At 34.6% G+C, this 23,476-nt stretch overlaps 1 protein-coding gene across 6 annotated transcripts in view; it reads right to left on the bottom strand.

Moving 5' to 3' along the window:
* LOC119078887 (opioid-binding protein/cell adhesion molecule) overlaps window positions 1-23,476 on the bottom strand; it is a 111,336-nt gene that overhangs the window by 18,314 nt on the left and 69,546 nt on the right. For 3 of the 6 annotated variants that reach the window (XM_037186610.1, XM_037186611.1, XM_037186612.1), the window contains exons 3-6: window positions 5,836-6,077; window positions 3,777-3,913; window positions 202-305; window positions 52-106 (exon numbers count right to left, since the gene is read on the bottom strand). In XM_037186610.1, the coding sequence (XP_037042505.1) occupies window positions 52-106; window positions 202-305; window positions 3,777-3,913; window positions 5,836-5,959 (420 nt within the window). In that variant the 5' untranslated portion in view covers window positions 5,960-6,077. The remainder of the gene's footprint in view (window positions 1-51; window positions 107-201; window positions 306-3,776; window positions 3,914-5,835; window positions 6,078-23,476) is intronic. The other 3 variants (XM_037186614.1, XM_037186613.1, XM_037186615.1) reach the window with 3 other exon arrangements.

Genomic DNA, 23,476 nt, shown 5'->3' with positions numbered 1-23,476 from the left:
ATCTCTAATTAAAACTTTGTTCAAATGTTTATTAGATTAGTAAATTCATACTTGACACATATACTGGCCGCTATCTTCCATTTTTACGTTCCGTATAACCAGTGTCCTTTATTAGCATAATAATTAATTTCGAATTAATAAGCAAAACTACCTATGACATGACACAACGGCAACAAATTTGTTATAAGCGTTTACACTTACCATGTGTTGTAATCGTTATGTGTTACGGATAAACGATCATTGTTTGTAATAACATGTTCATGAATTGCAAGTATGGCTTTCGCATCAGCTTTTATCCATGCAACCTAAATTACGTAGTTTTTCGAAGGGACGCAGATAGGGAAAGGGAAAGAGAAGTTTATAAATTGAATATTTTGGGCTTTGTCGTAAATTGTCGATTCTTTATGTAAACAATATTTTCGACATATAACCAACCACTTTGCATTGGGGAGAACGAGGGGCTTAAGCAGAGCTTTGATTTTCTTTTTTTTTTGCTTCATGTTTACTATATGAGATTGGCTGTAAAATTTGAATTTATATTTGTTCCGGTATAGTATAAGAAGGGTTGGCTAATTTAATAGCTGAATGGCCAAACTATGGTAGGAAGTGATAAGGATGTGTAACGGCTTTCAAGTGAACTTGAATGTTGTTTGTTTTCAATATGCAATAACTTTCTATTACGATTATTTAGGTAGTTGGTTAAGGAAGTGCACGTTCAGACAATATTTAACTATTTGAAATGGTTTTACGATGCTGTAGAATTTTCATTCGTTAAAGTAAAGAACAGGATTCAACGTTTCTCGACCAAACGGAAATGAAACCAGTCCAACCATTTCCATCAGCTGTCTTTGCCGTGCATGTCGTAAAGAAGCGTTTCGATCGCAATCCTTGAGAAAAGTGGAAAATATGGTATATTGGACTAAAAGAAGAATAGTTGGGAAGCTGAGCGGCCACACTGTTCAGATGGCTCTCTAAAATTCATTTGTTATCCGATTTTCATCAGGTTTTTTTTACGAATGCAAATTTGAGAAAAATACGAAACTTTAGATCAGATTTTGATAAATTCATCAGAAAATAAGGCAGACAAAATCTATTAACGACAGCGACGACAAAATTAAGTGATGACGGTTAATGCCTTCTTAAATAATTAGAAAGTTTGCTCAAATGAAGTAAAAGATCTTGAATCAATCCATTGAAAATACCTAATCAAAAGAAGTAGCAGATTTAATAGTTATATTGGTGATTTGACTGTCGTCTATAAAAGAATAAGTGGTAAATACCTGTTCATTGGTAATGCATGTGGAATGAATAAAAATTGGATTGTAAAGTTGTGACTTCTTATTTTTTCGATACAGACGGAGATGTAGCGAAAAACTCATTTTCTTGAAGATACGAGTCCTTCTTTCTCTAAAATTAAATGTTCAACTCCCCCTTCACTTAACTTTACTGCAGCACTGCAGTAGTTAGATGCATTGAACGACACTATTTAATTTGTTTCATTTTTCAGCGGTAAAATCACCCTATCAAACATACAACATTCACCACCCCATCAGGCAGGATAATTCCGGTTACAGTCTTGAATATTGTTTACATAGACAATTTTCATTTTAAATTGTTATCAAATATTTGCTCAGTGATAAAAAAGTGCTTATGTGCTTTATATATAAAATGTGTTCGTATAACTAGTCCAATTAAATTTAAAGTGTTCCAATTGCTACACTTACTATTCGTGAACATCGAAGACTTTTCTATATATACAAATAAGAGAAGAGTTTCGTTTCGAGTTTTCCTTATTCCACTCTGATGAAATGTGCAGCAGTTGGCCCACTTTTAAATTCACTCTTAAAAACTAACATGCAAACGGGGGGTCGTTCATAAATGATGTCACACAAAGTGTTCAATACAGTAAGAATTAATGGGATTTAGACAATTTTCGGCCCTATTGGTGTGATGAGAAGGGGGCGTAGGTTTTTTAAATTTAATTAAATTGCTTAACATCATTTGTGCACGAACCCTTGCTTAGTACTAATTATTTGTTTATTGATCTCTTAAGCATTTGATTATGCTTAAGTGTTGATGGTGGTCTTTCACGGGGGTACAGTGAGCTTACAAATAATTAACGGTAGTCACATTGACATCATTACTTTACCATTATACGTTATATATGTAGTGAAAGCAACGGTGTCTTCATTGTGCAGTAGCAATGAATTTGTTGTGATTGGTTCTTTTGATGAAACTTCCAGTTAACTCAAGATAAATTGCCCGGCGTTTTTAATTTCCATTTATTTTTACATCTCAGTTTTAAAAGGGTCACGTCACGAGGCCATTCATAAATGATGTCCAACACTTTTCGTGCATTTTCGTTCCCCCTCTCCCCCTATCGTCCAACGTTTTCTTATACTTTGAGGCGTGTCACGTTCTAGAGTTGAACGTCGTTTATGAATGGCCACCAATTGTCATCATCAAAAATGAAATCAGGCCCTGGAAACTAGGCCTGTTCAGATTAAAAAAATTGTTTTCGAATTATCTCTCCGCATTTCCGTGAATTATGGGGAAATTAAACTGTTTTGCAAAGCTCGGAGAGTGATTGGCTCTTCTAATGAAGAACCAAATAAGTGATCTGCGTCTAGCTTTTTCATCTGTTTTTAAAATTGATAACAAATTAAAGCGATGCGCTCTGAGTAATGTCTGCTTATATACAGCAAAATAAGTGCCGGAACTAATGAAGTAAAAGATTTTGTATGAACGACATAGCAGATTATTTTTGATTATAATCGTGGAATCGTATTGCAATTTATAAAAGATTCAATAGAAAAAAATCAGTGATTTTAAATCACAAAATTGTGCTGCTCATTTTTAGTTAAATGTTATTTAACTAAAAATCTAATAATTCCGTTCGCAGGAAAGAAATATCTTGAGAAAAGTAAAAATACTCCGAATTCAAATTAGATAATAATCTGATTGAGCGAAGTACTTCACTGGAATGGAATTTAACTGAAAAAAGGAAAAATGAAACGAAAACTTTTCAGAGAACCTTTTCATCGTATAGCACATAATAAAGCCCATCAAAATCGTAATCTAAAAGTTCTTTAATAATATTTACGTTGCCTGCGTTTCTACTACGTGTACATTCGAAAAGGATGCGAAATTATGCTGGTAATTTAATAAATTATCTCGCAAACAATTTTGATTTGTCCAATTTTCTTTTCCGAATTTTGTAGCTGGACTGGAAGTTTCTGACTTGACTCTTTCATGCATCCATACATTTTTCATTGCAATTCAATTTGTTTATATTGCAAACGAATATGAATGATGATAATAGGTAACAAGTCTCCGGCATAATATATGTTCCACTCTGTAAATTCACTGTACCCTCTCAGTACTGAATTGAATATTTTTCGTTGAAAGACTTTCTAAAGGAATGTAACAACGTAAATAATTTGCTTAATGTGCATTTTAAAATGAACATAAAGTGCATTTAATTCCAACTTGTGCTTATTAATAAAAGTTGTAAATATTTACTGGTGCTGGGGCGATCTGCGTTTGTGCGATGTGCTTCGGTGCTCATTAAATATTTCAACAGAAACAAAATTATATAATAGAAAATTGGTGCTGGTTATTATACTCGCATTTTAAAGTGATATTAAGTGTGCCATATTTGTGAAATATTAGGTGCTCTCATTCCGATTATTATTGTGCATTGTGCTCTTGGTGCATCACCATCCAGTATCACCGCATTATATTTTGTCTTAATAGTAGGTAAAAAAAATACATACCCTAGCTAGTGCTGTGTCCCCACTCACCCTATAACCTCCCAAATTATTAACAACGCAGGTAAATGTCGCATCTCTTCCCTGGGCAATAGTAACATTCTCTAATGGAAATACGAAATCAGGTTCGAAGGCAGACGCTGCTGTAAAAAGGAATATAAAAAATCGTTAATGTTATTTTAATAGTTTATCGATTCCATTTTATGCGGCGAATAAAATTCAGTACGGGGAAAAGTTTATGCAAATTATGAAGCGGATATGGTTCTATGGTGTGTGATATTTGGTTTAGGGATTTTTTTTTGTATTTTGCAATTCTGCATAAAAATATGGAAAATATTATCTGGTAAGTAAAGCCATTAAGTAATCAGCAATTTATGTTATCAAGAAAATTAATTTCGAAATGGTAATGCTGTTCGTTCGTTTTGGCTTATTCTCATCGTCTCATCATCATTTTTTCCATTTGGCTGAGTTATTGAAGTGATGTGAAAACTGCTGAAAATAAGGACTAGTTGAATATTCATCATCATCATGGACGACTATAATTGGGACAACGACGAGAAAATTATAGATGAGATTTACCTAAAGCTGTCTTACATAGCAAACGGGATGTTAAAACAAATGAAGTAACAGATGTTCCATAAATTTTATCAAATCAAGTAACAGATTCGACAACCATCCTAATGATATCGAGGGCAACATCACCAAAGTGCGTAACTACCCATTATAGATTTTTTTTTTTTATTTTCCTGTGAAATCCAGTAGTTTTTTTCAGGGGTCCAGTAACAATGTAGGGTTGTTAGAAATAACGACTGTTCGTAGTCTAATGTCGTTCTGACTCAAAGCCACTTACAAAAAATGTTTAGAAATTTTTTGAGATAAGCTCGAAGGCTTCGGAAAGCTGTATTCGTCGACTTGACTCACCTGACCGACCTGAAACTATTTTGTCGATTGCCTTGATACCGATCTTAAGTTTTTATTCGAAAAAAACGTTTTTTTGCAGCGTTAGACTTAGGTTACTTTACGCTACTTTGCCATAGAAATAGCCAAAAATGAGGTATTTATGCACGGCAGAGTAAAAGTAACCCTGGCAGGAGCGGTTCATTATGGAAACGTCAAATGAGTGACCTAATCCTTTGTATGAAAATGAACTCAAATGAACACTGACATAAGTTGAAAAATTTAATTCGCAAAAAACATAGGCCTACTAGATTATTCAGGTCCCTAGTCAAACAAGCGCTCCTGCCTGGGTTGCTTTTACTCTGCCGTGATTTATGGGTCGGAGTCATACTCTCTCTAGCAAACAAACTCTCCGCTCTCTGTGTCAAATTCACACCTTATTTCTTTGTATTCTTACAAACACTATTCTACATTATGACTGACTACGCTGTTAACAACATGTAATCTCCAAAGGCTACTTGATTATTTCACCACCTTAAAAGTAGTTTGTTTGCTAAAGAGAGTATTGGTCAGACCTTTCAAAACGTCCATACGAAAACTGTAGAAATATCATTCATTCATGAACTCTCTCTCTCGCTTAGAGGTGCGCGTCGGGTAAGTTTTTTATCATCGGCGCGCCGTGAAAAGGGTTAAATGGGGCAAATAATTGAATGATGGCGTAAATTTCCATACAACTAAAGTGATTTTCAACGGTCAGAGTCGTAAATTGATAAACATTTCTATCGTCGGCGTGTCGGTGCACACCTTTTGTGGCTTTTTACCCTCAAAATATACTATTTAACGCCTGTGCTGTGTGCAATTAGTGTCAAGAGACTTATTTGTTAATGATGTGCCACAATGAAGACAATGAAATGAAATAGTCTCATGAGAAAGATCGTTGTGTTAAGAGTCTTGATACTGTCGCTGAACAATGGAACGCCCACAGTTGGCATTTCCACATTAAATAAATTATTCCCAAGAAAAACTCAATTTAATAACTGGAAATCAGATTAAATTAAGCTCTCCGGTCTGCGACGCACCGAAGTCATATCAAATCATGGTGCCAAAGCTCCTTTCCTATTCAAACTGAAATAAATATAAAAAATTTAACTATTCCAATTACCCTTACCATATACGTTCGATAATACCAAGCCAAATAAGATTGTCAGGAATCCTATTACATTTCTTCGGATTGTAAATGGTTTATCCCTTAAAATTCCAATGCGATCAAATCCATTCAGTACGTTCGTCATCCTGATTCAAATATATTTCGCATTATTTGTACACAGCATACTCGTTCGACACGGCGTGTTATACAGAAAAAAAGGTATTGAAGAATGAATCACGATGATGGATATTGGAAAGTGGAATCTGCAAAAAAAACGAGAGAAAAGAAGAATAATAGACATTATTATAAAAAAATAGACTTGCTGTGTGTGGTGTGTAAAGTAGGTGGGTGTGAAGAAAAGAATATAAAAAAAAAAAAACAAGAAAAATATTTGCATCAATTTGAACTTGGAGGTGATGAAGTCATGACCTCCAATGAAAACATTTATGATTTCAGCACCGTATAATGTCAGCAGACAAATCAGCTTAGCTGAAGTTATTTGGTTAACTGATTTTGTTGTTTAAATTTCAATATCCAATTATACGTTATTCCGCACGCAGTTGTTTGCTCTGGCTGGATTAGATACACGGATTACATTAAAATTCTGGTATCGAATTAGTAAATGCGTCCACTCGACGATTATCAGCCACCCAGTTTTCAACGGAATGAATCTCAAAACCTTAAAGAGTAAAAGTGTTGAAGCGATTACGAATTTAAAGTATAACCCTTCTGTGGTATTCCCTCGGCTCTCTCTATCTCTTTCTCTCACTCTGTCTATATTAATGAATAGTACGTGATGGTGCAACACATAGCTAATTGAATTAATTTACGGCATATAGAAAGATGTGAAGATCTCTGCTGTATACTATGAAAACCAAAGTTTAAAAGGGCGAAACCGCAAAAGTAAACAGAATATTGCTGAAGTGAATAAAATAAAATTTCATTCCAAGAATCATTAAATTTGCTGGAGGTCGCAGAGGTGATAAAGCTTTTAAGAACAAATCTTGCGTTGGTGAGTAAACTTTGGAACTTTAATTTGATAACGGGCTTCCATACCGTTAAAAAGGCGATTCGGTTGTCGGTTGTGTTTTAAGAAAAAAATTAGTAAACAGGTCGTCATGTATTCAATCATGTGGAGATTAAGAAAAAAAAACAAGTCCGGTTTTCGGTTTGGTTCTCTCTGTAGAAAATTATAGGTTCAGTCAGAGATTTAGAAGGAGTTGAGAAGGCATGAGGGAGTCTTTTGGGGAATTCCGCACTTGCAGTAGAATTTGCGTGTCAGTTTTTGTGCTAACTCATTTATCTTTTGCCAAAAATAGATTCCGATTGTCAATTGGTAACGTCCTTTTACGAATGGTCACGAAAGGTATCTCCGGCTGAGAAGGAAATTCGTACATTTAAGAATTTTTTGCAGAACGTAGCTGTAGTTATGTTGACATCCCAACTAAAATTCCTGTATCTCGACTGAAAATTGTTGGAAACGCAATCTCGACGCACTATTTCCAAATTTTTTTTTAGCAAAAAAGATATTGAATTGCTTAGGACTTTGGTTCCATTTAGAAACATTCTACTATCCCTTTCAAATTGTTCCATGGAAGTTGCGGGAAATTGTAATAAGATGTTTTTATGATAATATTGTTCTTTTTCCTTTTCTTTCTATGATGTACTTTCAAATTATTAAAAATTCCAACATTTCCAGCTCTAACGTTTCCATCGTCGAATTTAGAATCTTAACATACGTTAAATTTTGTACTTCACGAACGAGCCGATCAATCCCGGGTAATCATTACGGAACCAGAATAACACAACAAATTTCCAAAAAAGGTGACTTTTGAAATGAGAAAATAAAAATAAAAACGGGTTTCGTTGAAAAACATCGAAAAATTCAACAAAAAGCAAAAATTTCACATAAAGATGTAATATGGCCACAATGACACTTTTGTACTGACAGTAAGTCTTCCTTTTTTAAGGCCATTAGATAAGTTATATAGCTGAGAGTGGTGTCATTCGAAAGCTTTAAAAAGTTGACCAAATTACACCTTCAAGCCCGACAAAAATTTTTGTTCAAGTCGCTTAACTTTTCAAAATTTGTGAAAAAAAACCGTCGTGCATACCCAATTTCAAAGGGGGCACCTAATGCCTAGGCCCTACTTTTTGTCAGGTTTATCGGTGTACTTCGGTGCACTTTTTGGAGCTCTTTCAGGATATACAAGCCGCAAAATTTTAAGTTTTGAAATGGCTTCAGAAATCGAGCGGGCGTTTTTGTAATTTTTGTAACGTTACAAAAATCCCCTATACCAAATACGCGGATTCGATTTGTGAAGCCATTAGGAAAGTGACAACTTTTTAATTGGTGAACTTTGAAAGATCATAAAAAAGTTTACTAAAGTTCACCTTTGAACCAGGAAAAAGTTAGGTCCAAGGTCCTACATTCGCTCACTGTATACCTTGCGAAAAACGTAATATTATGCCAAAAAAGCAAGGTTCAGGGAGCGAATATAGGACCTTGGACCAACTTTTTCTCGGGTTTAAAGATGAACTTTAGTGAACTTTTTTATGTTCTTTAAAAGTTCACCAATTAAAAAGTTGTCACTTTCCTAATGGTTTCACAAATCGAAGATGCATTTTTTTGTCTTGTGACATTACACATGTAATCTTGTGACGTTTTTCGTTACAAAACTTACCACGCCATACGCACGACTTGTGAAGATATTTCGAAAGTGAAAATTTTGGGGTTAGTATATTCTGAAAGAGAATGAAAAAGTTCACCAAAGTTCACCATTCACTAGAAAAACAAATTGGTCCATGGCCTTAGGCTCACTCTAAAAAAATTGAGGCTCTACAGGTACAGTGCGAATTTCGCAATTTTCAGGCAGTGATCCTAAGGCCATGGACCAACTTTTTTTCAAGTTTTTTGGGTTGTTTTAGTACATCTGTTCAAACTCTTCCAACTTACCTTAGTGCCTCAGAACTGTAAGATTCGCTAACGATACAAGCGCACTTAGCGCTTAGTTCTTGCGAAATTATCAAAAAAATTTGAGTTTTTCGTTCACATTCAACAAAACTGCTACTTATTTTCACATTTTACATTTTGTCAGTCTTTAATTTGGATTTGTAATATTATGACATTTTTTTGTAATTTCCCGCAACATCCTGTTATGGATATTCTGTCATTGGCTGAATTGGTAGTCTTTGAAAGACGGTTAATCGTCTATCCTGAAAAAACATTGTAAACAGTACTTTCAATGTTTCAACCACTACTTTCGACGGCGTCAACATTATAAAGTCCATTAAATAACTCGAACTAAAAATTAAAATTATCATTTTCGTGTGTTTTTTCGCCTCGGATCAACAAAATTTACCCGAAAGCTATAATTTTCTTCCCTAGTTATGTAATACAATGGTAGATCAAGCACTAGATTTGAACGAACTTAGTAACAGATTTATTGTGCACATGTGTGCTGCTAAGCTTGTCGATTCTCAAAAAGGTTAAAAAGAATTCATCTCAAAAGAATTTCTTGTGTTCCAAGCCCGAAGCTTCAATTCATTATTAAATGCAAACGGTTTCAATTACTTCTTTGATTCATGTGTACGGTAAACTAAAATCATTCTCTACAAAGTAAATCAAAGTTCCACACACCAAAAAAAAGTCATTAATGGCCACGTCCGCCGAAACAAACAATCGAAATACACATCGTATAAAACTCATAACAATTTTCTGAAAAACATGTTTTTTTTGCCTCTTGTCATCCCACACCTCCACCTGATTCTCGCAACTTAAACCAGAAAGTAAGGCGAAAAAATTTAAATTACATTTCTGCAAACGCCAAAAAGCCCAATTCATCCCAAACACAATAATGAAAATAAAAAGGGAGCAAAAGCTAAAACAAGATTGCAAAGTAATTTCTGACTCATTCCACACCACATATATATATATCCTCCTGCCGCCTGTGTATAAGCATTTTGTGTGCTCTTTGGCTCTTTGTTTGATAACTCGCACTGTGTACATTTGTAAGTCACAATGTTATACAAACGTACAGTATATAAATAACAATGGAAAAGGAAGTGCTTTAACGCTAAGAAGCGTGTTGTTTAATAAAACAAGTGAAAACAATGTAATAAGTGACTTTAGATCATGATTTTTGTCACTATTCTCTTGCTCTTTTTTGTGTGTTTTGTGGGGGTAGATGTTGAAATAAAATATGGAAATTGGTAAATTGGTTTTATTATTGTGCAGATTAAGGTTTCATTGATTGAAATGGCGGCTGCTTTGACTTAATATATTAGTGAGTTTATGTTGCAGCTACTTTGGTCACTTTGGTCACTTTGGTCACTTTAGCCAAAGAACTAAGAACCAACTAAGACTAAGACATGAGTGAACGTCACGGATAAATTATAAGTTGCCTGGAACACTCGTCAAGTTAAAACAAAACTATTTACGGTTTGACATCTGTTATCGGCAAAAAACCACAAAAATAAGTGACTCAGTCTAGCACTGTAACAAAGGAAGTACTAGATTTATTGTCTAACAGTCATATGATATATGTTAAACAAACGAAGTTATAGATTTAGTAATCATTTTGTAAAGAAAAGATATGTGGAAATTTAGGTGTCGGTCTTTGCTTGCGGAAACGTCATTCCTTCTCACTCTCAAGAACATCTCTTTTCTAAGTCTAAAATATTAGGAAATTCGGGAAATTTTGAGAATTTTAGGAAATTTTAAGAATTCTAGGAAATTTAAAGAATTTTGGGAAATTTTAAGAATTTATTGAATTTTGCAGAATTTAGGGAAATTTCAATGTGCCGGTGACTGATAAAGAGACCTCCACCAACAGAAAAACTACGAAAATTTTAAAACTTCCCAGAACCGTTGATTGATCTTAATCAAATTTCACCATTCCATGCATGGAATGAAATGTGAACATATACACACGCACCTAGACGGTATACAAGTATTAATATCAATAAATATCAAGCAAAATTAGCTGCTAACTCATAACATATTTTTGTGAAAGCATCGTTCCAACACATCGTGTAGCCACTTTAAGAAATTACTCCTTGTACACTAACACCTGTTTTATCAGCATTATATACGACGGTAAGCTTAAGTGCTTCTTTATATATCCAGTTACTAGAAAAAATTCAAGGTACAATAGAACATTATTAGTGGAATGACTGTGTACAAAAAAAATATGTTGATACCCTCTCGAACGTTGGTGTGTTACAGTCTTCTTCACCTCCAACACCATCCATACCACGGGCTGTGATACATAAATGTACATCAATTTTTCCTATTATATAGTATTAAAACCGTGACTGTACACACGATACACAACATCACTTATTGCGCTTTTCTTTTTCATCTCCGACAATTTTCTCTTCGTTACACCGATGGATGGTGTGTCTGTGTGTCTTTTATAAGTTTAGAAAAAGCTTTCATTTTTGTGTGTGTACTTTATGAAAAGAAAACGAATTATTACTGTGCATTTCATTGAATACTGAGTGGGTGAGTCTGATGGCGCACGGCATAAATGCTGCTGTTGATATATATGTATGTCTATGTTTTGTTACACTTTATCGAAGTGGTGCGAGTATATTTTCGCAGATATGATTTGACTACATAAATATTTATGTTATGTAAGTGGTTATTATGTGGGTGAATATGCAGATCAAAAGTTATCGGAATTTATGTGAGCTGAGCATTTACATTTTATTTTCTTTTGCCTTTTTTTGTGATTTGTTGTTAACATTTCCATATAGATAGATATGTTTGCTAGACTTCAGTTTATGTAATGCAGTACCGAATAGATAGTGGATATGTTTGCGCGCACACATATATTCCGGAAAATCGATGAGATTTTTCTCCGAATTATCCGTACAATTCCACAGAGAAAATAGAAAATTCTTCAACACAGACTTTGCTTCTCATTGAATTAAAGTTCATTTTTTTTCGTTCCTTTTAAAACCGTGGTGTTTTACCCAAGACTGGATGTAGTGAACTTTCGTCGGACATCATCAATTCGATCATGCGATTGTCAGTTGGTTGGTAAATGATTGCAGTGAGAGCAATTTATTTTGCACCGAAGACTCAAATTACCGTCGTTGGTTTATGTTACCGTTGAACGAGCAACGTTTTGAACATTGCAGAAAGAAGGGAATGAATTCGCAGAAATCGGAAAAATTCGTTTTCCAAGTAAAATTACTGGCACATACAATGTCGACGATTTTTTTTGCTTAGCAATGAGAAGACGTTGACAATTCGTAGAATCGGCACTGAGACGTTACAATGTGACCTCTAAGAACAACACCAACGCTTAGTCTCGTTCCTAGTGAATTTCGGTGGGTAGATGCATACTGTCAAAAAATAATTGCAGATTTCACCTGTAGCAGGTTGCAGGTATATTTGTCTCCAAGTAATTCAAAATATTTGACAATGGTAGCACCCAGAAAAACTCCGGAAAGTCGAGAAAATATCCTGGAATTCGAGAAAATCTCAGGAAAATTATTCCAAATCTTAGAAATTTTAAAGAAAAATTGAATTTTCTAATTTTCTTGATTTTCTTTGAGAAAAGTGACGAAAAAAAAGCAGAATTCGAGCGAGGTACAGGTAAAACTAAAAATTTTTTTTCAGTGCAGCATAATTCAAGAGCTCAGGTGAAACATAATAACGCACCACGTTCAAAATAGACGCTTAAAACCTTAAGTGCTGAGGATGCAATTTATACCGTAACTAATTATCGAAAACGGCGACAATGTGTCGATTATCCAAGTGTTCAATTTAATCAAATGTCTGTGCATCGTAACTACCGGGTACCGTATAACGACAAAGTTTCACTAAACTATCAGCAAAATATGCTCCCCCAATTTCAGTTGTGTAAGAATCGATGTTCTCTCGAACAAACACTTTTATTCGAGTGGGTGATTCAATATTTATCAGCAATTGGCTCAGTGTATACAACATTTATATAAAAAATAGGGATTTGAGGGTTAATGTTGTGTACGTTGCAAGCATTTCATTTATTGTTCAAAATTGTATGAGATAGCTGAGATGCACTTAGAACATTGCAATTTTATAATTAATTATAAGCGAGGGTGGTGTTGGTGCTACTATATCAGAAATCGTTTTTGATTAATAATATTTCTTGATTCGAATCAATCGGAACAACTTTATCAATTTCTACATGAACAAAAACGTCGTAACGGGTAATTTTCGCACATGAATCGTTGATTTCCGTTTTATTCCAAAAGGATAATTTTTCACCTTTGCTAATTTTGCTTGCACCATAAATTCTACTGCAGAAGAAACTCGACGAAAGTATGAAAAATTCATGAGCTCACTTCGCACATAATTTTTTGGTAATTTGAATTGAATGCCTTAACGTCTTTACGTCTTAACGTTTGTTGGGTTACACAGTAATGTATGCGAGGGAAAACAAATGTAGTAGATGGCTGGACAGGATCAGGATCGTATGTTTATACTATAGAGGTTAAATCCGAAATTTTATATGTGGAGGCTATACGGATCACAGCGGCCGTCAGCGCAAAAAATCTGTTGTTATTTCCTTTTCCAGTGTGTAAACTATGCTAAAGTAGATGAAATAGGAAAATATTGATTAGATAATTAGCGTCGGACTTGCACGGAAAAACCCTTCGATCGTTGTATGTACAATATTTGTTCACACAAAAAATAAGAAGCCTTTAGGGCATCGCCCGAGTGACCAGTGACAATCAATTTCTGAATGAATGGAAACCTGAATATAATGGAAAACTCAGTTTTATTGTCGATCAATTGTCGATCATTTGTTATCGACACCAATGACAAAATAATTATCTTCTGTCTATATGCAGTTTTATAAAAGAAAATTTATGTTGAAATTAATGAAGTAAAAGATTATGTCTGTCAAAAGAATTTTATAAATATTAGAGATAATAGATTCACTGACTTTTTCGAGATTATCTTATGGTTTTAAAAGGTATTCGGCGGCTGCTGTTGCTTTCTTTGTATCTTGAACAATATTAAATATGCCAAGAGGTGACTGATAAATTTTAAGTGTTAAAAAGACTCACAAGCTTCTTTCATTTGTCATTTATCTTTGTGCACTATCGCTATCACGACCGCATATCCTTATTCTTAAACATGTTAATTTTAGCAGGTGATCCCACAAAATCAGTTACAATACTGCAGTTGTTAATTTAAGTTGAAAAGAAAAAGAAAAAAAAATGTTCGTGGAACAAGCAAGAATTCCCTCAACCGTTTCTTCCTCATCATTTGTTACGGAAATTTTATTACATAAACTGCATCAAAGTACAGATCCCAATAGAATACTCTGTTTTTGTGTCTCTGCTACAGCTAACAAAAGTAATAGAAATAAAGTTGCAGTTCAGTTAGAACTTCTTGCATAAGTTGCTTCTGCGAATGAATGCATAATGTGATATAAGTTTTGTTTGCGCTTGGCTTTCGTCTTGTTCAAGAGTTTTGTTGCTATTTTCAATCGTCTTCATAGGTGTTGAGGTATGAATGATATTTGGCTTTTGTTTTTAGAAAAATTATTCCCGATCTAGATGAATTTGCGTACCGTCAAAGAACACATTTTGAATTAAATGATGTGTGGATGCGGTCGCTGGGATGTTAGAAAGACAATGAGTAACAATACGTAAGACATATCACAAAATCTGCTACTTCTTTTGTTTAATGTATCAGGTGTTTCATACAAAATCTTTTACTTCATTAGCGAATGACCTGGATTTGTCTATAATAAGAGAACACTGGAATCATCGGTTAATTTTGTCAACGCTTTGTTTTTTGTTTTCGTATGAAGAAAAACTCGATGAAGCTCAGGTTGCGTAATTGATTTATTGCCAAATATTTCGCTGAACATCAACGGTTCGCATTATCAATGGCTCTGTCCTTAAATAACAGAAAATTTATAGCAATGGCATGACAAAATCAAAAATAATTAATTAATTTTGTCATCGTTGTCGGTAACAGATTACTGTCGCAGCGTTCTATACATCATTTAGAGACAAAACTGAGCTTATGGCTGCCTAGGAAATTAAGGTAAGAAAATGGTATTTCATTTCTACTGTCCAATGAAACCACAAACATTTAGTTGATTCATCTTCTAACTATACGACCCAGTTCATCTATACTCATAACTATTTTGACATCAACACCACTTTATATTGCTGGGTGTTGTGTGTAAAGGATAACAACAGAAACGTTTTTTTTTCGTCTTCGTACAATGCAAACCACTTCTATTTTCAGTTATTGAAATCTACAACCACAAAATAATCATTTAATTCAATCTGTATTCCTTTCAGGATTGATAAAAATCTCTTTTTTTACATTCGCTACATGTATCAATAGGTATAACAGTAAAAAAGAAGCCGAAAAAAAAACTTAATGTAGGTAGCGTATGAATTTCTGTATCCTTTTTATTTTTCTATTCGAAATACAGAAGGGTATACCAATACCCGAATAATAGAATATAACGATTCCACACATCGTACACTTCCATCTACAGATACCATTATATGTAAACGTTGCAAACATCATACGAATGGAAAGTGTATCTCTACTCTATACGTATATACACAATCGAACACTTCACACATTCCGAAACTTATTTCTATGTCACCCTAAGTCAATGATCCATTTCACATTTTCTTCACATTTTCTTCGGCTTCTCTCACACCCGAAAACAAATCTAAGAAAACACTTCTTATTGGAGTCGGTCACATCGAGTAGTTATTGCTATCATTCGTCTTTTCGTCCCAAGATGATTGTAAAAAGGTCTGAGTTTATTATTGGGATGACACAATATTTTCTTTGTACCATGGAATGGAATGGGAGTGTAGAAGTGGCAAGCATAAAAAAAAAGAAATCGACGAATCGAGTTTTTGACTTACAAGATACAATATTTTTGTTGAAATAAGGGGAAAGTGTGGAGAGAAAAAAAACGCAGCGAGAAGAATAAAAGAAACGAAAGGACGGACGGAAGAAAAACTTTCATTTCCAATGTGTAACCGAACGACAAGTGCCCACATGTACGTAAGGTAAATAAAAAATAATTTAATTTTTGATCAAGACGCTTTTTCAAGCATAACAAACGTAAACACTTTGCTCATTTCGTTTTGGTTTCGAATAGAAAGGCAGTAACGCCGAAGAAGGGAAAAAAATTGATTTGAAATGTTTTATTGAACCGAAAGCATTCAAAACAGATTGTCACATAGCTTTCCGAAGTCATTTGCTGATGATTTTATGTATCTCTCAACGCACATCTCTCTCCATATATAAATACGTAGCGTTGTAATATAACGTGCAGGGTGTATAATGATATAAGAAGATCCTTAACCTTTCATGTTTTTATTTGTTTACTCCACTTGGCTTTAACTTAAAGATACAGCACGTTTCTAATATGTAGTTTGGCTTCTATATTTTTCTTCGTAAAGTGTTTTATGGTTTGTTTTACGTGTTTAAAAAATATACACACACACCGAGCACACACACAGAATCCTGTGCTCTCTGTCCCTGTCTGTTCGGTCTTGGGGGAATAAAACTGTGACTCGTGTATAATGGCTGTGTCCACCACACCATACAATCAACACAATTATACCATTGATGTCGTTGGTTTTGCTGAACGGAAGAGAGAAAAAAATATATAATTAAGCCAAGAATTACAAATTAATATATTGTGTGTGTGTGTCTTTGGTTCGGTTTTGTTTTGTTTAACATCCATTCGAAAGCCAAATTCAATCAACGACGAATTACATCTGGTCACTGTGCTATTGATTAATTATTTATTTACGATTTTTTTCCCAACTACTCCCACTCCTACAGGCTATGTATATAATACATTTCGATTTCGCAGACGATTCTCTGTTCTTTTTATAATGTGGATGGTTTTAGAGTTCATGAGTCGATGTTGAGAGTATGAAACAAGTTTTGAGCGTTTGATTTTAAGAACGCCAGAAGTGCTTTTACAAGAATCAAGCTGTAATCAATATATTTTTCTGCTTTAAGAAAGATCCTAATTGCAAATTAAATTGAGTTTGAAATGAAAAAAAATGCAAATTTCACATTTCCCGCAACTCTTTCATCTGTTGTTAGCGATGTTGTCAGTTTTAATTTTATGTTAAATCTATTGAAGTAAAAGATTTTCGTGAAATTGTTTCTAGAATTATAAATTTAAACTCTGAAAATCTCGAAAATTTCAAAAAGTTGAAAGACGCGTAAGTTATCAATTGAAGTCCCTTGAATAATCCATGGATTCAATGACTGTGTGCAAAAGAAAAGTGGTAGTTAATTGAATCCGTTTTTTAATGCACCCAACTTCTTTCGAGGAATTACGTCCGTGGTCCGTGCTTCCAAATTTTTATTTTGACTAGCGGGGACGTTATAGCTGAACCTGAAAGCGAGGGCAGTATTCCCACTTGTCAAAATAAGCAGCGGAGGTACTTTACTTAGTGTGATGTGTGAGCAAATGGTCATTTATATTGCTGAAACACGTAAACTTCATAACACTGAAGGACGAAACGTAGTCACTCTGTTTTTTTTTCAGCTAACGATTATGATTGGTTGAAAACGTAGGTGGACCGCAGAACTGCGACTTAATTGACTGAGTACGATTTTTGCCTAGTTTTGATTTAGACGTCACTATAATAGATATTCCCTCTTAAAGAATATAACGAGAGTTCGCTAGTATGTATTAGGGCTACGTCCGGGTTACATTTAGCTTTTCTTTCCAAAAACGTTTGTAGGTAAAAACATAGCTAACGCCGACCCGTACGAAACACCTATTCGTATCAAAAGCCTTTGATGTGAAACTCCTCATTTCTCTTACTTCATTTTCTTCTCTGCTGAAAAACTATTCTCCCTTTAAAATCACTTACATTATCCACTCTTTGCCTTGTTATCATATACAACTAAATTGCCGGAGGCAATATAGACAGCCCTGTACGAAGTCAAATTTCATAAATTCCTATTTAAACAGCTATATTTACCTATATTTCACTATAAATAAACATTTCACAGATGAATATGCTATTATATAGCTCAATATAGGTGAATATAGGTATATATAGATGTCCATATATGGAATGCCTGAAGCACCCCACACACATAACAAATTATTTCCATGTTAACAGAAACACTCTAAGTACCATTTTTCCCAAGATATATCACTTTTAATAAAATCCAATATGGCCGCCGGCAGCCATTTTGTTAGGAGACCGGAAATAGTACCGACGCTTTACATTCGTTAATACCTTTCAAACAAAAAAAAAATCATGAAATTCGGTCAAAATTTACTCGAGATATTGTCAAAATACACCACGTTCACTGTACTTCCGAGTAGCCAGATAAGAGCTCACTCCAAGAGACCTAGCTCACGCTCCGGAGAACATAATTTCATAAAATTTTTTTTCCCTGATTGGTACGGTCAATACCTATCTAATAAAGCTAAAACAGACGAAATATGTTCAAATGTGGCCGACCTACAAGCAAAAACTGCTTGCCGCCATGTGCCTGTTTCACACCAAGGGGTCTAACTCACGAGTCGGTCATCCGATTTCCATAAACTTTTTTTTTGTCGATCGGTATTGTAAATACCTTTTATTTGACGTATCACTTACAAGTTTAACGTTTAAATGTCCGGAGATATCTTCGAAAAACCGTAAAGCACTTATTGGGCCACAGCTCGGGAGGGGTCGATCCAAAATCACTCATCTTCGAACTTAGCCTGTCTTTTGACATTACCAAACGGGAAAAAAAAGAATTTTCAAAATCGGATGCGTTTTACTCAAGTTATCGTGCAGACAGACAGACGGACATTTTTTTTTCGCGGATTTGGCATCTCTAGACAACCACAATAGGTTTCCCCTTACTCAGGGAGTCCAATTCGACGTGTTACAAACATATGCGTAAACCTATAAGACCCCAGTACTTCGTACGGGTCTAAAAATGGAACCATAATGTCAAACTTGAAAACTATAACTATATGAACTTGGACTCATCTGTTATCAACAAAAAATAAGTTAAAAGCTCTGGTAAATGTGGTTTATATAGAGTATTTTGTGTGATTACACAACGGAAGTAATAGTACATTACTATACCAGTGAAGTAATTTGACAATGAGTAAAAGTACCTCGGGCTGAAGCCCTCGGATACTTTTACTCATCTGGATACGAGATATCAATTATTTCACGTGTAAAGTATGGCGTTTTACTTTACGAGCGAGGGAAAGAGTCTTCACTAGTGAGGGAAAGGCCACATTACCTCACTAGTAAAGTAAAAGATTTTATATTTTGTAACATTCTGATGGAAACAATTAAATCAAAAGAAGTAAAAGAATCGGCAATGCTGACACAAAATTCAATAAAAGCGATTGACGTGATGTGTGTGTACCAAGGGCGAATAGACAAAGCATCTATAAGGCAAGTATACTTTATTTTACTGAATAGTGATGACAGTAAATTGTCTCTCAATAAATGTAGACGGTACAACCATCAGAAAACCAGAGACTTAAATACTTTCGGAAAGAACATAAAATTTCTGTTCATGTTTCAATTGGCTTCTTCTGAGGTTTCGTTCTTTGCATAACATTAATATCTGACATGTAACATGCACCGGAATGAAATATTAACAACACCAAAAAGCGATTCGGGAGCAAGACACTCGTGTTACTGTTGGTTATCATCCGAAAACAATTTTCAAGTTTTTCATCCAAACCGCTCACATTTTCAGTTATTTATTTCGTTTCTTTCATAAATTTCCCCGTGAAAAAGCATTTCTTATGCTGGAAAGAATATTTTCGTATGCACCATTGTAACCAAAGATATAAAAATGTGCTCGGAAGAAACGGTATAGAAAACATGAGAGCATAGAGCCGTATTTATTGTGAATTTCTATAAAAGATGACTGGTGTGTATACAAATTCAAATTGAAATCGGCATATCAATAGCCAAAAGCCGTTCCTATAACTGACATAAACAAAAATATTATTATTTTTTATCATTTTCTCTTCTTATATTTGCGAAATGTTTTGTGTGTGCTGTGGAGGAATATTCATAATATTGAATAACATACAATAGTCCACATGCTCTCATCCCCCATTGCATATATATAAAAATAGATACCAGGCAGAGAACGGGTCATAACCATACATCATCGTATGTTATGGTGTATTCAAATGTTCTGTGTATACTCCATGTGTATCTAGCCTAGCAGATACAGATAGGAATATCGTTACACAATGTAAACGAACAGTAAGGGCATGCATAGTTATGGGTTTAGTTGTTGTAGAAGAAAAACTTCCCGTTTTAACTTTTTTTTTCAAACTTAAACAACAATTTATAAGCAATTTTCCGAACATTTGGTTATCGTTTTTTCTCTCGTTCTGTTCGTATTTTGTTTGGGAAACTTGTGTATTGAATATCGGAAAAGAATGTTGTTGCATATCGGTGAATTTTTGCAATTCTTTTTATTTCTGTGATCTGGGTCTCTTTTTCCATACCGGAAATCCGGAAATCAATTTCCTTACGAATGATAATATTGTTAAAGATAATCGGAAAATAAAGTTTTGTAAATTGGAAATTAAGAGAAGCAGCAGCATTGTTAAATTTGAATAAAATGTTTTGCGGCAAAATGACAATCTCTGCGCCTGCAGTAGTAGAGGAACATTTTCAAAACCGAACGGGAAGAACGTCTTCCAAGCAATAGTTTAGCGAACCAATGAGCCATTTGACTAGAACATTCGAAGTTTTAAGAAACATCTCTCTGAAAAGACAGCGAAAGTCTTATGTGGCAAATTTATCGCTGTAAGTGCCAAACGTTGCATGAAAAGCATTAATGCAGACAAATTGAATTTTACTTTTTTTTCGCAAAGATTGTCTTCACATGTGCATGTAATTTTAGGGTTATATTGTGAGGAAGCTAGAGCAAAATTTAAACAAGGAAATTGATTTGATTTTTCCTTTTTTAATAGGCATCAGGTCAAGTAATCGTCGACTTCTATTTATAAATATAGTGCGCAGCTCTACCTCACCGCGGGACCGATTATCTCAAAAGTTTTCGCGGAAATAAATCGCGGAAAAAATATTTTCTTAAAAGAGGCTCTGGCTCTGTTACCTACTGTGGTTTACAAAACTAATGTAGGGAACGTTTTGTGGCTACTTTCTAGGTTGAAAAAAGTGCGGAGGGTTCATAGCAGATTCTGGAAAATTTTGAAAAGACCTCCAGTGGTTCTAGTGGTCTTTTCGGAAAATAACCTTTTCATGCGTACGGTGTGAGTATACCTCTCAATACATGAAAAAATCGAGTTTTGTTGAAGACTCTGTCCATTTTTTCGTTGTATCTCAAATTCTCCCCCGGTGAACAATTAACTATTTTAACATAGACTGTACCACATCACCAGGTAATTAGTTTAGACATATTTTCAAATTTGGACACGACTCCGTCAATATTATGCAAGGTGTGTGTTTATTGACGTCTATAATTTGGGATCATACACAGCTCTTTGAGACCATGAAATTTTTTTTTTTTGAAATTTGGCGCCACAACGCACTTATTCTTACAGTTCACAAACAATTATAATAGAACCTTCGTCTGAGCAAAATATACCATTTGTGTTATTTCAATACATAGAAAGACAACAATATTTGCGTTACGTGTACAAACGACCCGTCTGAAATATTTCAATGAAATTACCACTTTCAACTAATTGTACGATTAATGTGTTGTTTGAATGTCTACCTATAGTTGGGCACAAGGTAAGTGATAAGTAACTACCGATAGTACCTATACATCAGAAAATTTTCATTTTCACATTGCAGCCTCTGCTATATTTACTTATTTACTTAATAGAATCAAACGATATTCATTTGTTATCGTGAACTCCGTCAAAAAAAAGTTGCTGAGCTAATGGTCTTTTATATAGATGTGTATAAAGTAAGCTTAAACTAATGAAGTAGTAGATTTTTCAAAAAAAAACTCAAAACAAAAGGATCAACAGATTGAATGACACTACAGTCAATGAGTTTGTCGTTTGTAAAGATGTTCAAGTTTGTCCAACAAAAGTCTGCTTCTCGCCAAAAATAATATTGACCTAAGCGCAACGGACAAAATTAATTATTTCCACATTGAACAAACCAAACCACTCCATACCTACATCTATAACATCCGTTCAAATTAGTGTTTCAGTGAAAATTAGAACACTGGTGAATATATGTATATTGTATAAAGTGTAACTATAGCGAAGTAGATAGAAACACACAGAAACAGTGGTGTCCATCATCACATATATGAACTGAAATATGTTGGTTCTCTTATTTGAATTATGCGTGCGGTGTAAATGTTTTATAGTGTAACATATATACATGTCGCCCATTTAGAAGTGTGACGCAAGTACTTTTATCCACTTACAAAAGAACTGATTTTGGTAATTCCCGTGAAGTATCGCCAAAGTCAAATCGCCACGAAAAATTAAATCGCCAAAGTGTGAAGAACCACCAAGAAAAATCGCCAAAGTGTGAAGAAACGCCAATTATTTGACTTTTTTCTTTTTGTCGTTTCTACTCACTTTAGCGAATTTTCTTAGCGTTTCTTAAACTTTGGCGATTTTTTTTGTCGTTTCTTCACACTTTGTCGATTTTTTTTGGCGATTTAAAAAATCTCAAAAACTGACGAATTATTTGATTTTTTTCTTTTTGTCGTTTCTTTACACTTTGTCGATTTTTTTGGCGATTTAAAAAATTCTCAGAAACTGTCAAATGGCCAAAAAAATTGGCAAAGTGTGAAGAACCGCCAAGAAAAATCGCCAAAGTGTGAAGAACCGCCAAGAAAAATCGCCAAAGTGTGAAGAAACGCCAACATTTTTTTTTGGCGATTTGACTTTGGCGATACTTCACGGGAATATTTTTATGCGGGTGGAACGCAGAGATGGATCACAATTGGCAGATGATGATGAAAGTGTAAATAATTGATTGAAAAATTGGTTATAGATTAAGATTATTGTCAAATAGTGTAGAATAGAAGTAGGCGGCCGAAGAGTAAACATCAAAAAAATTTTGCGTAAACGAGTGCCTGAGGGTGAATGAGACACCAATAAAGAACGTAGAGGTGCAAATGAATGAAAATTTTCGAAGAAGAGACCGTAAGAAATTGGCGAAAAGCAGAATTACAATTGAGCCCCCCGCCCTGATCGTGAAAGAAGAAGCCCAAAGAAAACCCGAATGAATCAATTACTGCCACTGCCCGCAACTTAATTGAACCCTTGAAAATGTAAGAAATTCCTGAGCAGAATTTGTAAGTATAGTCTGGACTGAGGTTGGTGTACGCTGAAAAATGTGAGTACAAATCTGTTTTTAGAGTATTAGACACGGGATGGGGACGTAGAATAACAGCATAGTGTGAAGGTTACGTAAAAGGGTGAATTTACTTTTATCTTGGGGAATGAGTGTATTTGGTACGTAAAAGGGTTAATCTGGTTTGCCTATCGTGTTGCCCATGTGCTTTTGAATTGTTCCATGACCCGGCCGGATCAAGTGAAGGAAGCGGTGTTTTTGTGCAGAAAAAGGCAGAGGAAGAAGTATGTGTTGACTAAAGCTACGCTGTTTCGGCAAACCCATTTTTCCGTTGCTTCCCGATCGTCTAGAGAACCACTCG

This window comes from Bradysia coprophila, unplaced genomic scaffold, assembly GCF_014529535.1.
Source record: "Bradysia coprophila strain Holo2 unplaced genomic scaffold, BU_Bcop_v1 contig_297, whole genome shotgun sequence".
Classification (NCBI taxonomy): Eukaryota; Metazoa; Arthropoda; class Insecta; order Diptera; family Sciaridae; genus Bradysia; species Bradysia coprophila.
The sequence above is the reverse complement of the archived record's forward strand: the minus strand, read 5'-3'. Positions and strand labels throughout refer to the sequence as shown.